The 23459-nt window shown below is 38.2% G+C and overlaps 4 protein-coding genes and 1 non-coding gene across 6 annotated transcripts; 4 read left to right on the top strand and 1 right to left on the bottom strand.

Annotated features, from left to right (window-relative positions):
• The first annotated feature begins 3155 nt into the window (after positions 1 to 3155).
• LOC140774312 (cyclin-D2-2-like) lies at positions 3156 to 6017 on the top strand. Its single transcript, XM_073117252.1, has 6 exons — positions 3156 to 3678; positions 4111 to 4197; positions 4343 to 4441; positions 4532 to 4730; positions 4815 to 4936; positions 5037 to 6017. The coding sequence occupies exons 1-6, from the start codon at positions 3358 to 3360 to the stop codon at positions 5268 to 5270; spliced, it is 1062 nt and encodes a 353-aa protein (XP_072973353.1). The 5' UTR covers positions 3156 to 3357; the 3' UTR covers positions 5271 to 6017.
• Positions 6018 to 12575: 6558 nt separating this feature from the next.
• On the bottom strand, positions 12576 to 12648 carry TRNAA-AGC (transfer RNA alanine (anticodon AGC)). Its single transcript has one exon. It is a non-coding gene; the product is annotated as a tRNA-Ala (tRNA).
• A 107-nt stretch (positions 12649 to 12755) lies between these two features.
• On the top strand, positions 12756 to 15707 carry LOC140773718 (small ribosomal subunit protein eS6-like). Its single transcript, XM_073116423.1, has 6 exons — positions 12756 to 12894; positions 13040 to 13104; positions 14176 to 14233; positions 14328 to 14436; positions 14660 to 14932; positions 15248 to 15707. The coding sequence occupies exons 1-6, from the start codon at positions 12889 to 12891 to the stop codon at positions 15484 to 15486; spliced, it is 750 nt and encodes a 249-aa protein (XP_072972524.1). The 5' UTR covers positions 12756 to 12888; the 3' UTR covers positions 15487 to 15707.
• Positions 15708 to 16751: 1044 nt separating this feature from the next.
• Positions 16752 to 21063, top strand: LOC140773136 (polyadenylate-binding protein 2-like). Of its 2 annotated transcripts, XM_073115527.1 has the most exons (6): positions 16752 to 16912; positions 16987 to 17095; positions 17540 to 17610; positions 20234 to 20425; positions 20538 to 20665; positions 20792 to 21063. In XM_073115527.1, exons 1-6 carry the CDS (start codon positions 16790 to 16792, stop codon positions 20838 to 20840), a joined length of 672 nt encoding a protein of 223 aa, XP_072971628.1. In that variant the 5' UTR covers positions 16752 to 16789; the 3' UTR covers positions 20841 to 21063. The 2 variants fall into 2 exon arrangements, with proteins under 2 accessions (XP_072971628.1, XP_072971629.1); XM_073115528.1 differs by lacking the exons at positions 16752 to 16912; positions 16987 to 17095; positions 17540 to 17610 and adding an exon at positions 18526 to 19016.
• A 541-nt stretch (positions 21064 to 21604) lies between these two features.
• Positions 21605 to 23377, top strand: LOC140775128 (putative pentatricopeptide repeat-containing protein At3g13770, mitochondrial). Its single transcript, XM_073118389.1, has one exon. It carries the CDS (start codon positions 21605 to 21607, stop codon positions 23375 to 23377), a length of 1773 nt encoding a protein of 590 aa, XP_072974490.1.
• Positions 23378 to 23459: the final 82 nt, after the last annotated feature.

Genomic DNA, 23459 nt, shown 5'->3' with positions numbered 1-23459 from the left:
GGACTAGGTTAGCCCCTGCCACAAGAAGGTGTGCCTGGTTTACTGGCACCATCATCATTTATTTGCTCCTAAGTAGGCTAGATAATTTATTTGCTCAAGATTTTTGGATTATTTATATCTTGTATGAGTGGCTAACTATGTGCTAGGACTTGCATCTAGAACTCCCTGTTTGTATATGTTAAAAAGATATCCAAGTGTAGTTGCTCACATAGCAGCCCAATAAAGAGAATGCAAGTAGTAACTCTCATTTCAAGCACACAAACTGCTCCTTCAATTCAACTGCCCAAGACAGTTGCTGATATCATATAAAATGTTTTCACAATAACAGATGATTCCCCTCCAAACAGTTAGGGAACACCAGCTATGTGGCAGTGGCAATCAAACTAAATAATGATTTGGAAACATGTTATAAAGCCTTTATCTACAGTGCAAGCCAAAGTACCAAAACATGCCAGTGCAAAATAGATAAGATCGACAATATCATTAGATGACAACTTTACATGGAGCAGTTTGAGAATAAGGTGCATGCCTGGCACTATATTGACACATGCTGCAAGCCTTTCCCTGATGATGCTTTCAGAAAGCTTCTTGCCTGTATTAAGACAGATGATCTTAGAAAAATTGCCAAGAAATAAAACCTACCAAATTACCATGTATATCCTACCAAATAATACAAACAACAAGGGGTGTGCTACCAGGAGGCCAGCGTGAGACCTGCCGACCGCCATTTTCTACAACCTCAGACTGATTCTCAGGGGGACAGGTCCAATACTTACATGTACCGACCCAAAAACTAATGTTTCAGGCAGCACACATTGATATAATGGGTTCCTGTACCATAATCTATTTCTCGTGTCAATTTCCTGTCAACATGAGATGATTTGGGCGGCGCTGTTTCAGTCGGGTTTCTTCTATCTTGCATTTACTGGAAATGCTGTTAGTAGAAATAACAATCTAGATGTAGAACATGCCCTTGCTTTTATAGTCTTATAGCAAAAGCCTGATGACAATCCCATGCTTAATACATGATCATATGGCAACCAGGAGACAAGGAAAAATGTATACTTCTCAAAACTTGACATCTAGTAATGTTCCAGTTTAATCAACATTATATAGAGGAAGTGGCTAATGACCCTCCCTAGTCTGATAGTTTGACAAGTGGTAACAATTCTGTTTACACTGGATCACCAGCTTAGCAGAGTTCATCTATATCACAGAGAAACAGATTAAACCATAACAAGCAAACCTGCTTCTCTATTTGGAACTGTAACATAAACAACAATAGAGGGTACTGTAGAGGAAGCAGCCTCCATTCCACTGGATTAGATATTTCTGGCTGGCACTCAGATTAACAAGCTTTGACCTGCTCAGTTGGTGCGAGTAAATTCGATCAGCTACTCAAAACTGGAGGGAGAAACCAAAACTGACATGGGAAGCAGTAATGAAAGAAGACATGATAGCAGTAAAGACAATTTGCAGTGCAGTATAAAAGCTTAATTAGCGTATAATTCATCATCCTGAAGAAAAAAGAAAGAATTTATCATGTGATCATACACGGTCAAGTCATCGAGTGTTCAATCAGAAATCAAGAAGAGACTTCATGCCAAAAGAGAGACAGACAGAGAGAGAGAGAGAGAGAGAAGAGAGACCCAACATCCCAACGCCGACGGCAAGATCAGAGGAGGAAGGAAACCAAGTGGGTCTTGCTCGAATTTGAAAAGAAATAAGAGAATGAGGAAGTGAGCACACGGTGAATGAAGAAGGTCGACGAGAACAACGTGAGCCAGAGATCTAGTAGACGACGACGACTCGTGAAAGATTTTCTTCGGCAAAAGTTTGTACGTCTCAGGGGCCAAAATTTAATTTAAAATAGCTGAATATTTAACCTTAGTTTTATTTTTTATTTTTTATTTTTTATTTTTATTTTTACCATTGAGAAAGAGCCCTCCAACCACGAGCAACAACGTGTAAAATTTATTTTCTTTTACGAATAAATCTACGCTCACATGCATTCCAACATTATACTTCAACGGATTTTTAAATTATTATTATTATTATTATAGAAAAAAGTTAAATATTATAATCTTGAGCTCATCAAATATAACCAAAAAAGGACTACACCAGTGTTGTACTTTTCACATTGTTCTATAACTTGTACTAAGAAAAGACAAAGAAAACAAAAACAGTATTTCTTTTAAATTCTTTGAGTTTGAAAGATTGTTTTTTAATTGTTCTTATAATTTAAAAATTCATGAACTCTAATTTTATTTTAATTATTATGTTAGACAACTAATTTTACTCTTTTATACCTTTCATAGAATTAAGACCACAATGTTAATTTGTTCTGATAACTATTTAAACCTTGACTTTTTTAAAGTTAATTAGTATTGTAGTTCATTAGCTTTGAAGAAGCATACATATTCATTATGTGCTTAGACATATGATCTCATTTTAACAGAGGAATGAGAGACAATAATAATATTATTGTTGGCTGGCTGACTCAGCTATGTTTACCAATTACTTAGTAATTACACTAGGTGAATGCTTGACTGAAAATAACCAAGCTTTAAACACTAATTCTCTCATCCTAAATCTTCATATTTCATGAAAAAATATATATATATTTTTTCATTTTTTTTTTTGTTTAAAAGGTATAAGAAACTCTTTTTATCTCTCTATGAATGCAATTTATAATAATCAAGGGATTTGATACCTTTTTCTCCTTTTAAGAGTTGTTGCATTTCATATAATATTTTCCTTTTAAATTCGAATTATTTTTTACTTTTGGTATATATTGATTCATAGAGAGTTAGGAGTTAGTAGGACCTTAGGACCATAAAAATGGCACTCCGTTGTAATTTCTCAGTAAACAAAGGGCAAGACAGAACAAAAAAAAATTATATCTATAGCTAAATCACGACAAAATCTTCTTCTTCCAATTAATAATATATGATCATTTCCTCCCCCCACTACTACCCCCATACGGCCATACCCCAAAACCCTTCCCAAAAGAGCCAAAAAAGAAAAAGAAAAAAAGAAGATCCATTTATTTAATTTTTCTCCCTTGCCTGAGACGGTGAGACCCTCCATTTGCTGTCTTTTCTTTGCCATTTCCATATCTCTACTTGTACTTCATGAGAGCTCTCTCTCTCTCTCTCTCTCTCTCTCTCTCTCTCTCTCTCTTGAGCAGTGTCGCCTTCTCTCTTCCTCTTTTATCTCTTCATTCAAGGCTGAAGGTTAATAACATGGAAAGCTCCTTCCTTTAGGCTTTCTTTTCTCTAAAAGAGAGCCATTGGAGGAGGAGAGAAGGAAACTTCTTCACTACCATCTAAAACATACACTTTGATCTTAAGGTCAATGGGTATCAGATATGAGTTCGCTTCCTCCACCCTCCTCTGCGCTGAGGATAACAGCAGCATTCTGTGCTTTGATGATGAGGAGGAGGAGGTGGGTCTTACTGGAGAAGCTGGAATTCATAAGCTTGACCTGATTCCACTGCAAAGGAATGACTTTTATCAGGATTTTGGGATGGGTTTTCCTCTGATGTCAGATGAGTGCATGGCTTTGTTGGTTGAGAAGGAAACCCACCATCTCCCAAGGGAGGATTATGCCAAGAGATACCAGACTGGGGCTTTAGAAGTATCAGTTAGAAGAGATGCCACTGATTGGATTTTGAAGGTACATTGGGTTGCTTTCTCTTTTTTCAGCCTCCTTCGTAGTAATTTTGATGTGAATTTATTAGATGGTTTCTGGGTATATGAGTCATGAATTTGTTAATCGATTTAGTAAGTTCTTTTACTTTCTCTCTGTTAAGGATTGGATTACTACTGTGTGGCTTTGGAGGTCTATGTTATCTATTATAAGAAACAGATAATAGTACTCCATGAATTAGATTTTCCTTTAATCTTTTTCTAATTAGCCCAATGATGAGTATGTTCTTGCAGTAGTTCAGCATGTTCCAAGTTAGCTATATGACTGTTCTCAGAGGTCTCCTATTCATACTTCTCTTCAACCATTTGAAAGAAATTATGATTTAATATCAACTGCTGATTCCCCCGCCCCCTAGTTTATAAAATTGTGGCTGATGGCTGTTTATATTTGGATGGACAGGTTCATTGCTATTACAAATTTGGACCACTGAGTGCCTATTTATCTATAAATTACTTGGATAGATTTCTCTCTGTGTATGAAGTCATGGTGAGAAATCTTTTAAGACAAGAATTGTGATGTTCCTTTCTTCTCATGGATAACACTTTGCTCATAGCAGTGGCGAATGTGGTTGGTTTTAATTACATTCTTATGCATTTCTTTCCATTGTTCATCTTTCTGTATCTATTTCTAGCAAGACAAGGCTTGGATGGCACAGTTGCTATCAGTGGCCTGCTTATCTCTCGCTGCCAAGATGGAGGAAACTGAAGTTCCTTTATCTTTAGATTTACAGGTGAATAAATCATTCATAAATATATTTCTTTTATTATTTTTTTCCTCTGGTATCTGATAGCGAGCCAATAAATTTGATGCATTTCAATAGGTCTCTGAGGCAAAATATGTTTTTGAAGCAAAAACTATACAAAGAATGGAGCTTCTGGTGCTGAGCACCCTCAAGTGGAGGATGCAAGCAGTGACCCCTTTCTCTTTCATTGATTACTTTCTTAATAAGTTTAATGAAGGGACACCAACAAATGCATTAATTTCTCGCTCTGTGGAGTTAACCTTGGAAGCAACTAGAGGTTAGATGTTCAAACTTTTACATAAATTATCTCTTTGATCGTACTGCATGTCTAATGCTAACGGTAGGTAATATTTAATTGCAGGGATTGGATTTCTCAAATTTAGGCCTTCTGAAATTGCTGCTGCGGTGGTTCTATCAGCATTAGGAGAGATTCGAATTACGGACATTGACAAAGCTCTAACTCATTGTATCCATGTAGATAAGGTTAGGCTTTTCAACTTTACCCTATGTTGTGAGTTATTGCACAAATGCTAATATTTAGCAAAAGGCCTTTGCTTGATATGGATTGGCATGCTGGTTGCAGATTAGAGTGTTGAGATGCTATGAAGTGATGCAAGAGATGACACTAGTGAAAAAGAGGAGTAATAACAATGCTAATCCATCAGTTCCCTCTGTGCCACAGAGCCCAATTGGGGTGCTAGATGCTGCATGCCTTAGTTATAGAAGTGATGATATAACAGTTGGGTCCCAGGCAAATTCTCATCAAACCTCCCCAGCTACCAAGAGGAGAAAACTAAGCAGGCCATCAATCTCATGAGATAAGAGGGGCTCTGTTTAGTGTTCACTTGCTATTGAGTCTTACTACTTTCAAGTCATTTTGGTTTGATTAGTGGGAGTTTTGTTGTGGTCTATAAGGCTACAGAGACCCACAGAAGATCAAGGACATCAAAATATTTTTTTTCATGCTTTTCACATGAGCGACCCAGTCACCAGCTGTAATGTATAAATATGAGATGAGATATAAGAGAGATTAGACTGGGAATTAGTATTTCAGTCAGAGAGCAGAGTCTGCAAGGGCAGAGTCTGCAAGAAGTGAGCTGAGAAAGCCTCTCCTTATCTCTCTTTTGTTTTAGCTTTCTCTGAATGGTTACTAGTAGAACCCTTTTGAGATACAAAGCTGATCAGCCAAGATAGAAGGACTGGGAATAGGGAAAGGTGAGGAAGGAAAGGAGTTTTTGGTTATGAAATCTATTGGTTAGTGTTACAAAAAGTTGTCTGATTACTTCCTTTATGTTTGTATTTCTTATTTCTTGTCTAGCCTTTTGTTTGATTTCTTGTCTGCTTAGACTCTGGGATTCTCTGCACATAAAATGGAAAAAAGGAACCAATGCTCAGTACAAACCTTGGGATGGCTACACCTACACATGAAAAGGGGGTGGGGGGACCTCTTGGAAGTTTCAGGTTTCAGCATAAGCTGTTCAAATCTTTTACATTTGATGATGCCAATGTTCTCCTTAAAGCCTGTTTTTTTCTTTGCTATGTTTTCTTTTTCTTTTTCCCTTTCACCAAGTATTGTGCCTCTTAAGTATATAAAATGCACTTAAGACTGGTATTAAAAAAAAATTAAGGTGCTCCTATTTAATATCATGGAGAGTGCCTCAATTAATGCACTTAAGACTGGTATATTTAGCCTGCAGCTCTTTTATTAGGCAGCACCACTTCCAATGGAGTCGGCAGTACTTTCTCTAGGCAACACCTAGAGAGCTACTTCCAGCAACTGGTCAACTTGTCTGATGTGATGATAAATGTATTCTTATGCTTCATAAGAGTGTTGGAATTTGAATTCAGCTCTCATTCTTCTTCTTGAATCAATGCTCCATTATTAGAGCCTCATAGCTTTGTGTTTCTTTTTCTTGGGGAAAGAAGTTTTTTGAGTTGTAGTTTGCATCATATTTGATGAATCTCTTGAAGATAACACTCAAAAGACACAGCATGGATATGTAGAAGGGTGTGCTTGCTTATTCCCCTCCCCATAAGCATAGGTAGCAGCTTAAATATGCTAATCTAAAGACATACCACAAGTTTAAAAAAAGAAAGCCTTTGTGTGTGTGTGTGTGTGTGTGTTTCTGGCATGAGAAAGGAATAGAGGGACAGTAAAAATTGATCAGGTGGGGGTGAGTCAGCCAGCAGTGGAAATGAGACAGAGCCAATTACTTTTGTCCCTTGCTATGGAATTGCAAATAGGTGCATAAATGAATTTAACAACCTCATTGGCCCCATCACTAAATAATAAAACACTATCTTTTATTTTTATTATCATTACTATCTTTTCGTATAGATATTTATTAGTTGGTTCAACTAACTATTATTATATAGATGAGCTAAATTAATTCCTTATTTATTTAGATACTTTATTTTTTTTTAATAGCAAAAAATCAACATTAGAGTCTCTATAGTTTGACTTAATTTCATAAATTTATTTTATATTTTTAACTTAAGCACTTCTTAGGTCGGGACTAAGACAATCATTGTATTTGACCGAACTAAATATTAAATTTAAAAATTCTAATTAGAGCTAAACTTTCTAACCCAGTTAAAATAATTCAGACTGGATTTTAGATGACAAAAATATTAACAAATAAATTGAATTAATATGTATTTTTATCGTCTAAAATTCTATCGATAATATTATTCAATTCTTTACAACTTTATTTCGTTAATTTTTAGTTGAATCAAATATAATAATAGAAAAATGTAACAATTATAGACTTGAGGAATTTTGTCTAATGGAGGCAAACCATACTGGGCAATAGAGTGCAATTAATTCATAACCATATTATAGAGAGAGAGAGAGTATCAAAAGTTGGAAAGAAGACAAAGCCGGGAACCTTTTGTTCTTTGTTTTGGAATCGCAAAGAGACACCAAAAGGTAACAAAAACACCAATTGGTCCCCATCATCTGATCAAAATAAAAAATAATTCACCTGAACCCCAGCATTCATCTCCTGTTCTCTCACACACTACATGACACACAGTGATGGAAATTAAATTAGGTGAGCTGATGGATGGATGGATGGATCTAACAAAGAAAAATTATATATTAACCAAGGATTATTTATCTTATCTCTATAATGTTCTTCTCCAGTTTTCTTGGAGCTATAAGTTGTTTTGATAGCTTTTAATTAAAGATAGAGAAAGTTATAAATAAATCTCTCTTTGTTTTAATTATTTATCAGTAGAGCTCTTATTTGCTTAAACAAATACGGAGCAACGTTGTAAGTAAAGTTTAAGCACATGACGAAATAGAATAAAAATAAGAACTTTCTTATTTAAATAATTTTATTAAATAAGTATATTTTAATAAACAGCAGTAAATTAAGATTCATGTTCGGATGCAATTTTAAATATTTAGGACTTGATTTAATTATCTTTTATTATAAATAATTAGCAGGGTGTTGTTTTGCATTGGGGTGGCAACGAGCCCAACAAGAGCAACCTACGTAACTAATTGGTGGGCTAGGCTACGATCATGGCCCGATGATCACCTCTAAACCCAACACAAGCAAACTAAGCTTGCCTCAGGCTCATTTATATTCGAGGTCAAATTTTGGCTTTGTGCGTGGCTTATTTGTTAAATATGCCAGCCGATCTCGAATATTAACCTTAGACTGACTAAAATTTGGATCAATCCTCTCAAAAAAGTTCAACCAGCGTTTTCCTTTATCTTCCTCTTCCCAATCCAGAGGGTCCTTCAAGAACTTCTTGATCGCCGCCGGTCGCCGGCAGCCGGCATCGCTCTTCTAGCGGACGTCTTCGTGAGCTGGCTCTTCGTCTCTAAGATATAAGCACTATACCTCCGCTCCCTGTTTTAATGGATATTATTTTTAATTTGTCATTATGAAAATATTGTTTTGTACAAGCATTTTATGGTATTTCTTCGTAGCGTCTTATTCTTAGAGCAGTACGAGTATTATTGGCCGGGAGCTTCTTCTACTTGTTAGTCATTTGGCTCGATTTTAACTTAATTAATCTCATTGAATTTTAATTTGATTTAAAATTTTGAGAACGGTGAAAGAAAAATTAGTAACGTAACTACGTGGATAGGAAAAAAAAAATCCAACGGCTGCAGTTTAATCTAGATTACAAGAGGTTAAATATTTTAATTTAAAATACAGTTTTATTTTGCCCTCTTTTCTTCTCCATCCTCTTTTTTTCAAATGAAATTAAATAAAGCGTAATAATAATAATTAATTTTTGAGAAAATAATAGAAATAGCTGGATAACACTGACACTGACCACGGCTGCTCACATGATGCAAACCTATTCGCCGCATCTAGCGACACGCGTCCGACTTTCCGAAACTACCCTTGGAGATAAGGGGAGAAAGCGGCGGGGTCGAGCATATCCCCAGAGGCAAAACGGTAAAAGACGACAAGAGAAAGAATTCACTAGAATAGAAAAGAGTACAGTAATTGCGCCAGGGAACCCAGATCGCACTCACATGACTACAAAACCTAATAACATAGCTAGAATAAAACAAATAGACCAAAAATAAGGATAATTTAAAACTACAAGAACTAACTACCGTCCGATCGTGAACCAACGGTGATCTAGAAGGCGAATGCGGCGGTGAAGAAGGCGAAGGCGAAGGCGAAGGCGGTGAGCCAGCCGGGGGCGAAGGAGGTGGAGGTGGCGGCGTTTTTCCCTGCGGCGGTTGGATTCTCGGCCGGAGGTAATGCGATCGTGGAGGGAGGCGAGGCGGTTGGGGCGGAGGTGGGAGGAGAGGGTGGGGAGGTGACGGGAACCGGGGCGAAGGCGGGAGGAGGAGGAGGAGGAGAAGTGGGGATGGGAGATGGTGGGGAAGCTTGTGGGGAGGATTTGGGGGTGGGAGTGGGAGATGGCTTGGGTGAAGGGCCGGGGGCTTGGGCGGAGGAGGTTATCGCGAGGAACGCTAGGGTTAGGAGGAGGACGGGGACGGCCGAGGAGATGATCGCCATTTCGGTGGAAGAGAAGGAGAGAGACGGAAAGGAATTGTGAAGTGAAGTGGCGAGGTTTTTATAGTGAGTGCGAGGAGAAGGGAAGAGATCAAGGGAATAAGGAACGGATGTGAGGATATGAGGAATATATATATATATACACGTATGTATGTATGTATGTTTAGCCACTCGACTTCGGTTCTTTTATTAAGAGGTAGACATCATCTTTGTTAGAAATGTCTCTGAGAGTGTTACGAGCTAACGATCTGATTTCAAAAATAGTAAAAATTTGATTGAAAATAAGTAAATAAATTAAATAAATTTACGTATTATATAGTATTAATAGTCCGAGTATAGTGTTGGCACTATCTTCTCAAGATCAATTCGCTCTTTATCTATTGCTTCTAAAATATTGATGTCGGTATCTCGGAATATAATGACTGTCTTGAACTCGAAAAGAAGCTATTATCTGAATGCCTTGTCGAACCATAACCCGCCAATACTATCTTAAATGTAGATGGAAGACTCGAATGTAAAATAAAATGAACACAATTCCGTAATTGACAAATGCAAACTAACTACGTATTTATAAAGTTAAGCCGGCATAATAAAGGGATGGAATTGTTTGATTAAGGCACCTAGTCACGAATGGATGTACCATTTTGGATTTAACCACATCCAAACCAAACCATATCAGAACCTATATTGGACAAAAAATAAATACGGACTTAACCCATGCGTGTGAACCGAGTAAGACGGCGCATGTGTATGCGTTAATTTACATAGTATTATTTACTCATAAAATATGTACTATTTGTTTAGCCCAAAGCATATAATAAGTTTGACACGTATATACTATACTAATATTTTTTAAATATCTAATATACTCATTTCTCTTTATTTTTCATTGTTATGATACTCACTTGAGAGTCAATTTTTATTCACTTATTTTTATGAATTTGAATAATTAAATATATGACAAGAAAGTACTATTTGAGCTATTTTAATTCTACTATTAATTTATTACTATTATAGTGATGTGTAGACTCTACTTAAAACTTAGCTCAAAGTTAATAAATTTTTTATGTCAAATACATGATATTGCTAACAAAATAAGTTCCAGGTCGGAATAACAATTACGAGTCACGGTATTTAACAAAAGTATCACCACTCCAACTTCACACTAAATACCAATTTGATTGCAATCAAGTGAAGCCAATAATAATAGTCCATCCTAAGTCAGCATTAATTAAGCCCCTTCACACCTCTAATCCTGGCCAATTGGATATCCTTGGTAGGGATGGCAATCGGGATAGGTTAAGCAGGTTCAGGTTAAGTCAACGTTACCCTAATACGAACACGACTCGATTATTAAATGAGTTGCATTAGTAGACACAAATACGGTCGAATTATTAAACGGGTAACATAACATGATCCGTTTAACCTGTTTAATAAATAGGTCGAGTTAATACGACATTACCCGTGTAACCCATTTAATAAATGTATCGTATTAACACAACCCGAATAACATAGTATTATTTAATTATTTACTAATCTACCCTATATAAAAATTTATATTTACAATAGTAATAACAACAATCAGCATAAACTAAACTTTAGCCCTAATTTTGGTGATGAACTTTCACTTATTCATGGAGTGATCGTACTCCTTGGAAACGGAGATTGGAGATGGAGATGGAGACGATGAGGGTAGGAGAGGTAGGAGTAGGAGAGGTAGATTGATTGACTGACTGTGACAATGATGGTACGGGCAGCGAGAAGGATGGTGATTCGTTGGAGATATGAGGAGAGAAGGGTGACAATGGAGGCGAGGCTGTGAGACGGAGGATTGAAGGAGATCAAACATTGGGATTTTAAAGAGTGTGAGAGAGTGGGAGGCTTGTCGGAGATTTAAGGAGAGAAATGTGGTGGTGGAGGCGAGATGCCCACTGGAGGAGATTAGGGCCTTGGGATTTCGAAGAGGGTGGAAGGCTCGTCGCCCGTTGAAGATATGAGGAGAGAATAGCTGTGGTGGAGGCGAGAGCTTACCACGAGTGGTGATAGAGCCAAGAGCTTACCACGAGCGGTGATGGAGGCAAGAGAGAGGACAGGAAGAGGTGACGGGCCTTGAGATTTCGAAGAAGGTAGGAGGTGGCCGGTGAGAGAGAGTGTGAGGGTTAGGGTGTGAGTTAGAGTTATAACTTAAAAGTCTAATATTTATATAGTGAGGTTGGCGGGTTGATGAGTTGACCTAATATGACTTGTATACTTAAACGGGTCAATGGTATAACTCGAACACGACCCGATTATTAATCGGGTCAGTGAGTTGATCCATTTATAACATGAATTCAATTAGACTAAATTCAAATCCGATTAAGAGCCGGATTATCATATTGAGTTATCATATTATCAAATAGTCAAATTGGGTCAATTTTTGTGGCCCCTAATCTTTGGGCGTGGCATGGATGGCACAAAGGTTGGTGTCCTCAAAAAGACCCACAAGATATGCATCTCTACTGCGTCCTGCAGCGCAAGGACTGTATGACTCTGGAACCTACAGCTGATCAGTCCCCATTCAAACATATCACACACTATTAAACAGCTTGCATTCAATAACTAGTCAAGGAGCAAACATAACAATGGTCACATAAAAGAACCATATTGGTGAAAAAAAAGGGTGCCAGATATGAATATAAATTTGTTTGCTCAGTGCTCTTCTGATACTTGCGAATCTCACTGACCAATAACGATCCAATTAGTCGACAAAATTGCAGCTTTTAAACACTAATCAATATGAAATAAGCATCACATTACATGCTATATCGCAGAGCCAACAGTTCCAGGGCAAAAGTTACGAGACGCAAGAAGAAGTCTAAGAATAAGCAAATAAATAAAGGGACTCAAAAAAGAATAAAAAGAAGACCTTGGTGGCAAGCTGCTTTCCTCCAGTGGATTTCTTAGACTTATTTCAATAAATACCTTATATCGTTTATATATATATATATATATATATATATATATATACATATGAATTCTTATTTTTTGTATTGACATCATCACTGGGGGAGTTAAATAAGATATTTTTTTTTTAAAGATGCAAAGGAGAAACCAAAATTATAAAATAATACATTTGGCGAATAGGAAAATGGAGATGCGGGGTATCGATCCCCGTACCTCTCGCATGCTAAGCGAGCGCTCTACCATCTGAGCTACATCCCCATAGTATTTATTTATTTTTATTTACAAAATAAACGGCTACTATCACGCAAGCCGTCCCGAATGAACGGCTTCGATCAGCTTTTCGTAACTAAAACCCTAGTTTCTGTATACTCTACGGAGGTATATAAACGGCAGAGAAGAAAAGGAAGCCCTCTGGCCGGCCGCTCGTGCTTCTTTTAAGGTCTCGCGTTCTCGTCTCACTTGTCTTCCTCAGTTTAAGATTGCCTATTGCGAACCAAGATGAAGGTTCGAGTCCTAACCCTTAATCCTATAGCATCGCTTATTAGACGTTTATGGAATTTTTCTTGTTTGTTTTGCTTCGTATCGTTGTTTCGAGATCGGAAATCGTGATATATGATCGGTTTTCTTTCGGGGGGATTAATTTTTGCAGTTCAATATCGCGAATCCGACTACCGGTTGCCAGAAGAAGCTCGAGATCGATGACGACCAGAAGCTGTGAGTGTTTTCTATTTGAATCCTTTTTTTTTCGTTATGCAAATTGGAGTATTTTCTGGATCTTAGAATATTATATATGCTTGACGCAATCGTTTTCATCCTATCGATGTTTGATTTGTATCTATTTAGATGTTCAAATAATATTTATGTTCATTATTTTGTAGCACGGTTAATCCTTTAGTGTCATAGTCTCTTAGAGTTTAGAATTCCACTATAGACATTCAAAGTGCAATATACAAATTAGTTTTTAGTTGATGGATCCGATAATATCTATTTCAAGGGCTAAGTTGGAGTGATATACAGCATCTCAGCATTCACTTTAATTAAGTAGATGTCGAAACCCATTCTCAACCTTAAGTGGAAAGAAAAGAGGGAAAATATAAGACTGTTGTTATATTTGTTTCTCATTACAAGAGATGCCGCATGAAAATGCATGAAACTAAACGGTCCCTTAGTATTCTTTCTTAGCACCTATGATCAATTGTACTTTATTATGGCTTTTGAATTGACCTAGTTATAGTGGTTATATATGTAATTTTTAGGGAGTAGCTGATCTAACCTAAGCATATCAACTAGTTAACTATCTGATCATTTTGGCTGTCTCTGCATTCTTGCTTCCATGTAGAGAGTGCGTTTTAAGCCAAATATAGTTACAATGCTTCCGTCACTTAGAAGCAATGTCTCTGATGTCCTTTATCCATCATTCAACATTTTCTTGTTGGTTGTGTTCTCTGTTGCATTCTGTTTATGAAACCTTTGTATCCATAATGCTAATGTCAATCTTAAGAGCATGTTTTTTAGTTGGCATTTTTTCTTCTGATGTAAATTTTCAGGTGATATGATCGAGCTCTTATATCTGTACTAATGATTGCATTAGTACAGATATAAGAGCTCCATCATTTCACCTGAAAATTTACATCAGAAAAAAAAATGATTGTGCTGATGATTGGGATTATATATGTATAATTTATGGGAATGAAATTTCTGTACCGATGATTGTGATATATGTTGATTGTTGCATTTCTTGAACTTCCGCAAAAAAACTAATTCCATGTTTTCTGCATTTTGCAGCCGTGCCTTCTTTGACAAGAGGATCTCTCAGGAGGTTGTTGGAGATTCTCTTGGTGAGGTATGCTGGAGCTAATCTTATCCAAAAATGCAGGAGACTCTCTTCTGACGTCTCTAGATATTAACAGCTGTTAAATTCTTACTTGCTTCTATAGGAGTTCAAGGGCTATGTCTTCAAAATCATGGGGGGTTGTGACAAGCAAGGGTTTCCAATGAAGCAGGGAGTACTTACACAAGGACGTGTCCGCTTATTGCTCCACAGAGGTAGTATATGCCTTCTTTTACCTTTTAATGTGTCTTTTTATTCCTTCTTTTATCTTAGTACCATGAATATGTAGTGTATGGTGTATATAACTGGAAAGTTTGTTTTCACCATGAAGATATGGTTGTTCTGTTATTCTTTTCAAGAGGACAGTGGGCATGCCATGTACTAAACCCTCCTTTCCAGTTTAATTCATCATTCATCTTATTGTGATAATTTTGGCAGGAACTCCATGCTTCCGTGGATATGGCAGGCGTAATGGAGAACGCAGAAGAAAATCTGTCCGTGGGTGCATTGTTAGCCCTGACCTCTCTGTTCTCAACTTAGTCATTGTTAAGAAAGGTGAGAATGATCTTCCTGGCTTGACTGACATTGAGAAGCCCAGAATGAGAGGACCAAAAAGGGCCTCTAAGATCCGTAAACTGTTCAACCTCTCCAAGGAGGATGATGTCCGCAAATATGTCAACACATATCGTCGAACCTTTACTACTAAATCAGGTGCATCTCTTTTTAGATTTCAAGTAGTTATCTGAAGACCTCTGTTGATATCCTTGTTTTTTTTTTTGTTCCTGCTTTATATTATCCATTGTTAAACTGTATTGAATTTTTGACAGAGGGAAAAAGAGTGATTGATTGACATCCTATGTACCCTTTCTATGTAGTTGAACAAAACACACATACAATGTACAATAATTTGAGGATAATTTTGTTTTTTTTGTTGAAAATGTTCTAGATTTTTTTCTTAAAAACTATTTAGACCACAATTTGGCATTGAGTCTTCTATAATAATTCATATTTCTTTAATTTATGCAGGCAAGAAGTGTAGCAAGGCACCCAAGATTCAGAGGCTTGTGACTCCCTTGACACTTCAGAGGAAGCGATCCAGGATTGCAGAGAAGAAGAAGAGGATCTCCAAGGCTAAGTCTGAAGCGGCCGAGTACCAGAAGCTCCTTGCTACTAGGCTCAAGGAGCAGAGGGATCGCAGGAGTGAGAGCTTGGCAAAGAGGAGATCCAAGCTTTCCATTGCCTCTAAGCCATCTGTTTCAGCTTAGACCTTTCTCTGGTTGATGAAAAAGTAAATTACTAATTTTAATTTGTAGTTGGTCGAGTATGTGGTAATCGACTCGTTCCTTATCGTTTTAATTTGTTTAGTTGATTTTCTACTTGCCAACAAATTTCACCTTGTTTGAGTGTGAACTTTCAAGCGGATTTTGTTTCTAGACGGTGATGCATTTCATAGTAAGCAGTGCAGAAGTATTTAATTGCTTGCAGACATGCAATGTGATATTTTATTTTAGTGACGGATGTTGGATTGTTTACGATGTATAATGTTATTAGCTTACATCTACTCGGAAACATTTATGGAGCTTATATTGTACTGAGTATTATTGGGTTCAAATTCAATAGCATGGACACCGATTGGCTTTTCACTTTTTAATAAAAAGAAAATTGGATGCTAATTATTTAGCACTGTAAAAATAAAAAATATCCAAAGGTATGTCTTTAGTGCAGTCTATTATAATAAAATATATATCAATTATAAAAAAAGTATATACCTTAGTAAAACAACTCTACTGATAGAGCATCGATAGTAATTCAACTCTCCCCAAACAACCTCCTCCCAAGATGTGGCTGACCGAAACTCCCTCCATAAATTGAATATATTACCCAAAATAGTCTCCTTATGTAAGTAAAATGCAATAGAATCACTGTATTAAGAAATAATCTACGTTCGAATCACTGTATTAAGAAAATACGGCAATTTTATATTCTGTGAAAGGAAAACGTTGACAACCAGAAAACGCTCAAGAAGACAGCAAACATTTCCTCTGCAAACGCCCACAATAGTGGATCCACTGGGAGAAGATTAACATGACAACGCATTTGTTAACAAGGAAAGAAGTAATCATACTTGATAGAACGTTACACTGTGTGTAAAAACGTCTAGGTGAGTAGCTCGTCGGAGAGGACGTGGAGGCAGCCGAGAGCGCCCCGTCTCCGATCCCTAGGCGGTGGATCCATCGGAGGCCGCGATCGGATCGGGGGGAAGGTGATTGGATTGGATAGTGGAGGAGATGGTAAGAGCGCGAGGGAAAGAAGAAGAAGAAGAAGAAGAAGAAGAAGAAGGTCTCGCGGGGGTCGGTAGACGATGGGCTTTCGGTTAAGAAATTTGGGACATTTACATGTAGCACCCCTATGTTTACGTAAATTTCCGATTGTGAGTTCTCGCTATAGTATTAGATGGATTTCCAATTATAAACGGGTTTGACTAAAGCGGATCCTATCCGAACCGTAAATTTATCTTGCGTAAAGCTGAGGGTTCGCTTTACGAGTGCATCGCGTCGGAGTAGGAGGATGGAGGAAGAGGAGCACGAGGTCTACGGCGGCGAGATCCCCGACGAGGCGGAGATGGATGGGGACATGGATCCCTACAACGCCGAAGCAGACATGGCGCACGCCGACGAGGACGCCGCCAAGGTCTGATCACTATTAAAACCCTGATCCTAGTTGGTGTCCGATCCCCAGCCCTAATCCTTTCGATCTCGACACAGTTGCAGGAGCTCGACGAGATGAAGAAGAGGCTGAAGGAGATGGAGGAGGAGGCTGCCGCGTTAAGAGAGATGCAGGCCAAAGTCGAGAAAGAGATGGGCGCCGTCCAAGGTCAGTGGATACCCTTCTCTCTTCTCCAATCCGCTAGGAGATCTTTGTTTCTCTTCTTTTTAATGCTTCACAGCGTTTGTCTGCATTGGACGAAACAGTGATGCCTTTAAGAACTGTAGGAGTAGAAAAGATAAGAAGGATGTAAACTTTCTTTGGCACATAATTTACAAGGAAAAAAACTGTACAGCCGCGTAAAAGATATCTTTTTTCAGCTTTATCTGCAATTAAAGTTTGAAAAATTAAGATGACTTGTTTGCATAATAGTTTTATTATAACGGTTTGAACTTAGAATTTTGTCAAATACACTTACGTTGCTAGAGGGCTGCATAAAGATCATTTTGTTACAATCTTACCTCAAATTAATTTAGCGAAGTAAAAGAGTGTTTCTTTTTAGTGTTCATTGATGTACTGGAAATATATGAAATAGCACTGTATTCTTTGTAGATCCTGGGGCTGCAGCTGCAAATCAAGCTAGCAAGGAGGAGGTGGATTCTCGGTCAGTCTTTGTTGGCAATGTGAGTTTCTTTACTCTGGGCATATACTTGAGAGTCTCTACATACATATTTATGTCTGACTGGAGAAACTGTAATACTGTATATTATCATTCATTTCATATATCTCAAAATGGTTTGGAGATATCTTTAGATATATGTTCGACAATCTGCTTGAGAGTCTAGAGAGAAGTAAAAGCTTGGTTTTCTGACTTGAGCTGGAAGATTATTGCTGCATCATATGTAGTTGGGTTGGCAACATGGTATTATTTTTCCTTCTGTGTGGGATGTTTTATCAGGCTCTGCTGTTACTGAAATGCGTATCATCTCTGACAGACAGAATGTATCCTGAGAGTTAGATATTGTCTTTATTTTGTGATTTTTGTCCTTCCCTTACCAAAAGGAAAGGCCATAAGCTTCACAATTGGTGCAAACTCCCAACTTTTTAGTGCAGCAATGTTTTCCTTGTGCCCAATTTTCTCTTTTGCTGCTAGATTGAGTGTTTCGTCTATTTATTGTGATTATTTGGTCGTTATCGAGCACTAATGCAACGCCATAATACAAAATTCTATACATCCATATTATGTTTTTATGTTTACAAAATCTACTGCATCACATATTTCTTTGTCCTGAAATTATAAACTCTTGTAATTAAAATTCTCCTGTACTTTAAGTCTTTAACAATCTGTGGCGGTGCTTTTATGCTCCATTTACTCTTCATTACATCACATTTTATGTATAAATTAGTGTGATATATGGACATATTAACTGTCCCTGTTAGATTTGAGCTTTTTGCTTTTCTTTGATGTTGCTTGTGAAGCTCTGCATACTTCTCTTATGCTCATGCCTTTTATGCTTTTATATTTTTAATAATTTGGGAATAATTCTTTACTATACATCTGACAGTGGTCGCAGGTATGATTCATTCAATAGTCTGAGTTCTCTGATACCCAGTGTATGGGGTGCCAGGAATCTCTGATTAAGTAAGTTGGGATGAGAAAACATAAAATATAAAAGTGGCAAGATGCTATATATTATACGTTAGCAAGAAAGAGGATAAAAAGAGAATGGAAAAGATGGAAAAGAAAATCTTGAAAGGCCAAAAGGAAAATTGTGAAGATTTAGAAAAAAAAGAGAGGAGAAAAAGCAGGAAAAAAGAACAAAAAAAAAAGGAATTAAGATTAGGAAAGAAACACTTTGTTGTCCTGAAAAATAGAGACATTAAGGGAGGGTTGAAGGGATAGTTTGTGGCTCCAATGTATTATGCCTAAAAGCATCAAAGAGTTGGTGGACTTGATGCGAGAAGGTGCTGGCGGTTTGAGCTTAGTCCCTCTGTCACTGCAAAGGAACTTCATTACGGGTGTATGCAGGACTATGCTGAACCCATTCTGGGTGGCGGAGTGAGAGTTGCTCGAGTTTTGCACTATATGGTGAGAGGTCCTTGATCTCTTGCTTGTGTCCTGATATCGCTTCTCTTCTTCTTTATGCCATGTCTTATGAACTTGTTGATACTTATCTCTTCCCCCGTACCATCACGTTACTTAAAATTCTTGGTGGATTGAGTCATTTTGAATCTTTGATGTTTGGAAATCTTTGCTCTATACTAACAGGCTGGTGGGGAAGAGGCATGGAGCATTTTTCACGCAGGAAAAAAAAAATGATTGTGGAAGTAGCTCTTTGTTCAAGGACACAGTTTTGCACATTTGCTTTTATAGTAAAATGTGATCATTCAGATGATCAATATGAGACCACGACTGATTCTCTGCTTGTGCATCTTTGCTTCTTCCCCATCAAAAATGGCAATTTAGTTCTGTTTATTCAAACATTACAATTGTCCAAGTTTTTCTTCTTGCAACATCTTTCTCAGTTTCATCCTTGAATATCTTCCATAGATTTATTAAGACAATCGACATCTTGCCTAGATCATGCAGCTCTGAAATTGAATGAAAAAATAAACCTTTTTAGTGTGGAAACTTAATGATATGGAAAAAAATTGTTTTGAAATTGAGAAAGCTGATGAAGAAGGGGGATCTCATCTAGGAAATGTTCATTGACTGATTGTGAGATTTTAAACAGGGGTTCAAGAGGCGAGTGAGAGTTTTTGGCTGTACTTGAGTAGATCTAGCATAACATATCTACCTTGAAGCAATTATATGAAACTTATCTGCATGTTCATGTGTCGGACAAAAGATGTTTTTTTTTAAATTGAGGGAGAATATGATAATAGGATCTTTCTCATGAAGTTCTTGGAAGAATATAATATTACCAATTAGTTGCACCTTGTCTTCAGTTAGTTGTAAGCTTACTTTCTATTGAGTCCCGTAGCATGCTAACATTGTTTTAGTTGGGTGCATGTACTGATTGAAGCATCCAATCATGTACCATCCTTCCCTCTTAGATCTGATTGTTAGTTTAGGCATACTCTAGAGGTTTTCAATTCTCTAAGAGCTACATAATGGTGACTGGAAATTTTTATTTATCTGACCCACTATAGTTACCCGTCTTATAGTTTCCTGCAATTTTGAATTCTTCCAACTTTTCATGTATGGATATACCAGCCATTGAGCTAGATGTTTACCTTTTATTCACACATTTTACTATGATAAAAATCTGGATGTATAGGTCATTTACAGTTAATATACTGCAGGTGGATTATGCCTGCACTCCTGAAGAAGTGCAGCAGCATTTCCAGTCTTGTGGAACTGTCAACAGGGTTACTATTCTGACTGACAAATTTGGTCAACCAAAGGGCTTTGCATACGTTGAATTTCTGGAAACTGAGGCAATTCAAGAGGCACTCCAGTTGAATGAATCTGAATTACATGGCCGCCAAATCAAGGTGGCATACGATAGTGGCTCTTCATGTGCATTTCTGCTCCTATTATGTGATACTAAATGTGCTTAAACAGAAAACTATTAGCTTTTCTCAGAGGAAAATGCCAATTTTGTAGGTATCAGCTAAACGGACTAATGTCCCAGGAATGAAGCAGTTCCGCCCACGACGTTTCAACCCATACATGGGTTATCGGTTCAGGAGGCCTTATATGCCACCATATTATGCTTCCCCTTATGGCTATGGGTATGTTGTTTTATAGCTTTAAAAAAAATAATCCATTTATATACTCCACAGATCTCAATGGGCTATCGTTCACTTCCTGGTTTTGGGATATATTATTAAATAAATGACAATTTTGTTGTCTTTCAGGAAGGTCCCAAGATTCAGAAGGCCAATGCGTTATAGGCCTTATTTCTGATCTTGTTGACATGCTTGTATCGCATTATGTTAGCTTTATAGCCTGTGCTGAACTTATTTCTACCGAGATCAACTTATGGTCAACCAGACAAGCTATTGATTTTCCTCTTTATGTGTGCTTTGAATGATTATTCCAGTGGGATGGAATCCCGTTCTATGTGGGCGATATCCTAATCTATTTACATCGAAAAGACTTAATAGAAGCTGTTTCCAACTCTTTAGTATATGGAGTTTGTGTTGTATAATATATCTATCAAACCCGGTTCACGATTAGAATTCCTTGCCTGGATTGATACATCTGCTTTACAGGAGCAGGGATGGAGATATACACGCCAAATCAGGTTGGCAATGGTGTTTTTTTTTTCTCTCTAGTATACTTAGGCTTATATTTCCATACTTGTATGTTAGCTGGATGTTTAGAACTCTGAAATTTCTAGCCTTTTCTGTATGAAAATGCTTAGAATATTAGTTAATATTCATAGTTTTGGTGCCGATATAAAAAGCATTAAATCGTATCATTTTCTTGGAGCCTACTTGAAGAAAAGAAAACTATTTCATGGCATTGGGTATTATTCAAGATTGATTCTTCTAGGAATGGATTTGCCATTCTGGGGTCAACATCCCTTATCTACTATATAAAAGAATTTAGCCACCTTCTAATCAAGAGAGAAGAAGAAATTTGTCACGTAAACATTTCATAGCAACTATATTCTGCCACCAATCTCTCTACTCGTCTTCCAACTCAAACTGTAACCTAACACAATAATGCTCCTAATTCAACCCTGTCCACTTATCTCCCTTCTCCAAAAACCCACCACCGTCCCTTCCTCCTCCTCCTGCGCACCTCGGAGCAGCACAACCCGCGACTCCACCAATTCCTTCTCGCACTCGAATACCACTACCCCGTTCGACGAAACGCCCAACCGAGAAACCACCGATTACGCCGCTCTCATCCGTCATCACGCCCGCCGTGGCCGGCCACATGAGTCCATTTCCCTTTTCCGTGAGTTGGTAGTTACCAACCGCCACAAACCCAACGACCTCTCCATCACCACCTCCCTCGGTTGCTGCGCCTCTCTGGGAGCCGTCCGATCCGGGCAAGAGATACATGCCTTCATGCTGCGGCACACCCAGCTCGGCGCTTGCTCCTGCTCCAATGAGACTTCCCTCGTCCGTTTCTACGCTAAGTGCGGACTACTATTAAGAGCACGAGAGGTGTTCGATAGAATGCTTGAAAGAGACGTGGTGTCTTGGACCGTCATGCTCATGGCTTATGCAGATGGAGGAGACCACGGAAAGGAAATGGTATCGTTGTTTGTTGATATGATGAGTAATAGCGTTGCTCCAAATTGTTACACTCTTACTGTGTTACTGCGTGCCGCTGGGTTAGAGCTAGGGGAACAGTTGCACGCGTATGTTTTGAAGAAGAGTTGGGACTCTGACGCCTTCATTGGAAGCTCACTGGTCGATTTGTACGCCAAAAATGGAAATTTGGATGCTGCCAAGTTAGTTTTTTGTCGGATAGAGCACAAGGACGTCGTCTGCTATAATAGCTTGATATCTGGTTACGCTCAAGTTGGTTCTGCAGAATTTGTCATTTATCTGTTTGGGGAAATGGGTGTGAACGGAGTTGAGCCAAGTCAATCTACTTTTGTAGCATTGCTCAATGGCTGTGCAACTTCAGGCTTCTCCGGTCTGTCGAAGCAGCTTCATGCCCAAATAGTCATAAGGGGATTTGGTTCTGATGAAGTGATTCAAGGAGTTGTCATTGACATGTACGCAAAATGCGGGGACCTGGGAGCTGCTCATATCGCCTTCCTTAGGATAGCTGCCACAAAGAACGTTGCTGTTTGGAATTCAATGATCGGCGGATATGGAAAGCATGGCCTTACGAAGGAGGCTCTTCACCTTTTTGTTATGATGGAATCAGCCATGGTTCGTCCTGATCACATCACCTTCTTATGCCTCTTATCAGCTTGCAGCCACTCTGGGTTGATTGAAGAGGGCTGGAGATTGTTTCAGTTGATGATTGAAGTTTACGGCATAACTGCCAGGAACGAGCATTACTGTTGCATGGTCGATCTTTTCGGTCGTGCTGGAATGGTTCGGGAGGCCTACTATTTAATATGCAGGTTCAAATGTGATTATAAACCTTCTGTGTGGGGTGCTCTGCTAAGTGCTTGTAGGCATTGTGGGGATGCTGAGATTGGAGAGATTGCTGCTAAGAAACTCTTTGAGCTTGAGCCGGATTGCTCGGGATCGTATGTTGCAATGGCCAGTATCTATGCTAGGAAAGGCCGGTGGGGCGACGCAGTTGCACTCAGAGAATTGATGGATGACCAGAAGATAAGGAAAGATGCAGGTTGCAGTTGGATTGAAATCAGTGGCGTGGTGCGAAAATTCAGAGCAGGAGAGCAGGTTGGGTATGATGTTAATTTGGTGGAGGTGCATTCGATGTGCAGTAGATTGAATGCTTGTATATCTGATCAGCTTCAGCTTGAAGATTGGTCTTACTACCTGGAAGAGCAGATTGAATGAAGATATTAAAGTCCTGTACAGTACACAGTTATATGAAGAGATCATTTGGAGCATCCCATCGCTTTGGCAAAACTAGAGGTAT

The sequence above is a fragment of the Typha angustifolia genome, chromosome 13 (genome assembly GCF_048772165.1).
Source record: "Typha angustifolia cultivar Huaian chromosome 13, ASM4877216v1, whole genome shotgun sequence".
Taxonomy (NCBI): Eukaryota; Viridiplantae; Streptophyta; class Magnoliopsida; order Poales; family Typhaceae; genus Typha; species Typha angustifolia.
This window is presented reverse-complemented; position numbering and strand designations above follow the sequence as displayed.

What these genes read in the sequence shown, in the direction of transcription:
- LOC140774312 (XM_073117252.1), top strand. Translation starts at nt 3,358, where the DNA reads ATGGGTATCAGATATGAGTTCGCTTCCTCCACCCTCCTCTGCGCTGAG. An exon ending in TCTCTGTGTATGAAGTCATG is followed by an intron (nt 4,198 to 4,342) that starts GTGAGAAATCTT and finishes ATCTATTTCTAG; the next exon opens with CAAGACAAGGCTTGGATGGC. An exon ending in CTTTATCTTTAGATTTACAG is followed by an intron (nt 4,442 to 4,531) that starts GTGAATAAATCA and finishes GCATTTCAATAG; the next exon opens with GTCTCTGAGGCAAAATATGT.
- LOC140773136 (XM_073115527.1), top strand. Translation starts at nt 16,790, where the DNA reads ATGGAGGAAGAGGAGCACGAGGTCTACGGCGGCGAGATCCCCGACGAG. An exon ending in AGAGATGGGCGCCGTCCAAG is followed by an intron (nt 17,096 to 17,539) that starts GTCAGTGGATAC and finishes TATTCTTTGTAG; the next exon opens with ATCCTGGGGCTGCAGCTGCA. An exon ending in GGTCAGTCTTTGTTGGCAAT is followed by an intron (nt 17,611 to 20,233) that starts GTGAGTTTCTTT and finishes AATATACTGCAG; the next exon opens with GTGGATTATGCCTGCACTCC.
- LOC140775128 (XM_073118389.1), top strand. Translation starts at nt 21,605, where the DNA reads ATGCTCCTAATTCAACCCTGTCCACTTATCTCCCTTCTCCAAAAACCC.
- LOC140773718 (XM_073116423.1), top strand. An exon ending in TTGGAGATTCTCTTGGTGAG is followed by an intron (nt 14,234 to 14,327) that starts GTATGCTGGAGC and finishes TTGCTTCTATAG; the next exon opens with GAGTTCAAGGGCTATGTCTT. An exon ending in AACCTTTACTACTAAATCAG is followed by an intron (nt 14,933 to 15,247) that starts GTGCATCTCTTT and finishes TAATTTATGCAG; the next exon opens with GCAAGAAGTGTAGCAAGGCA.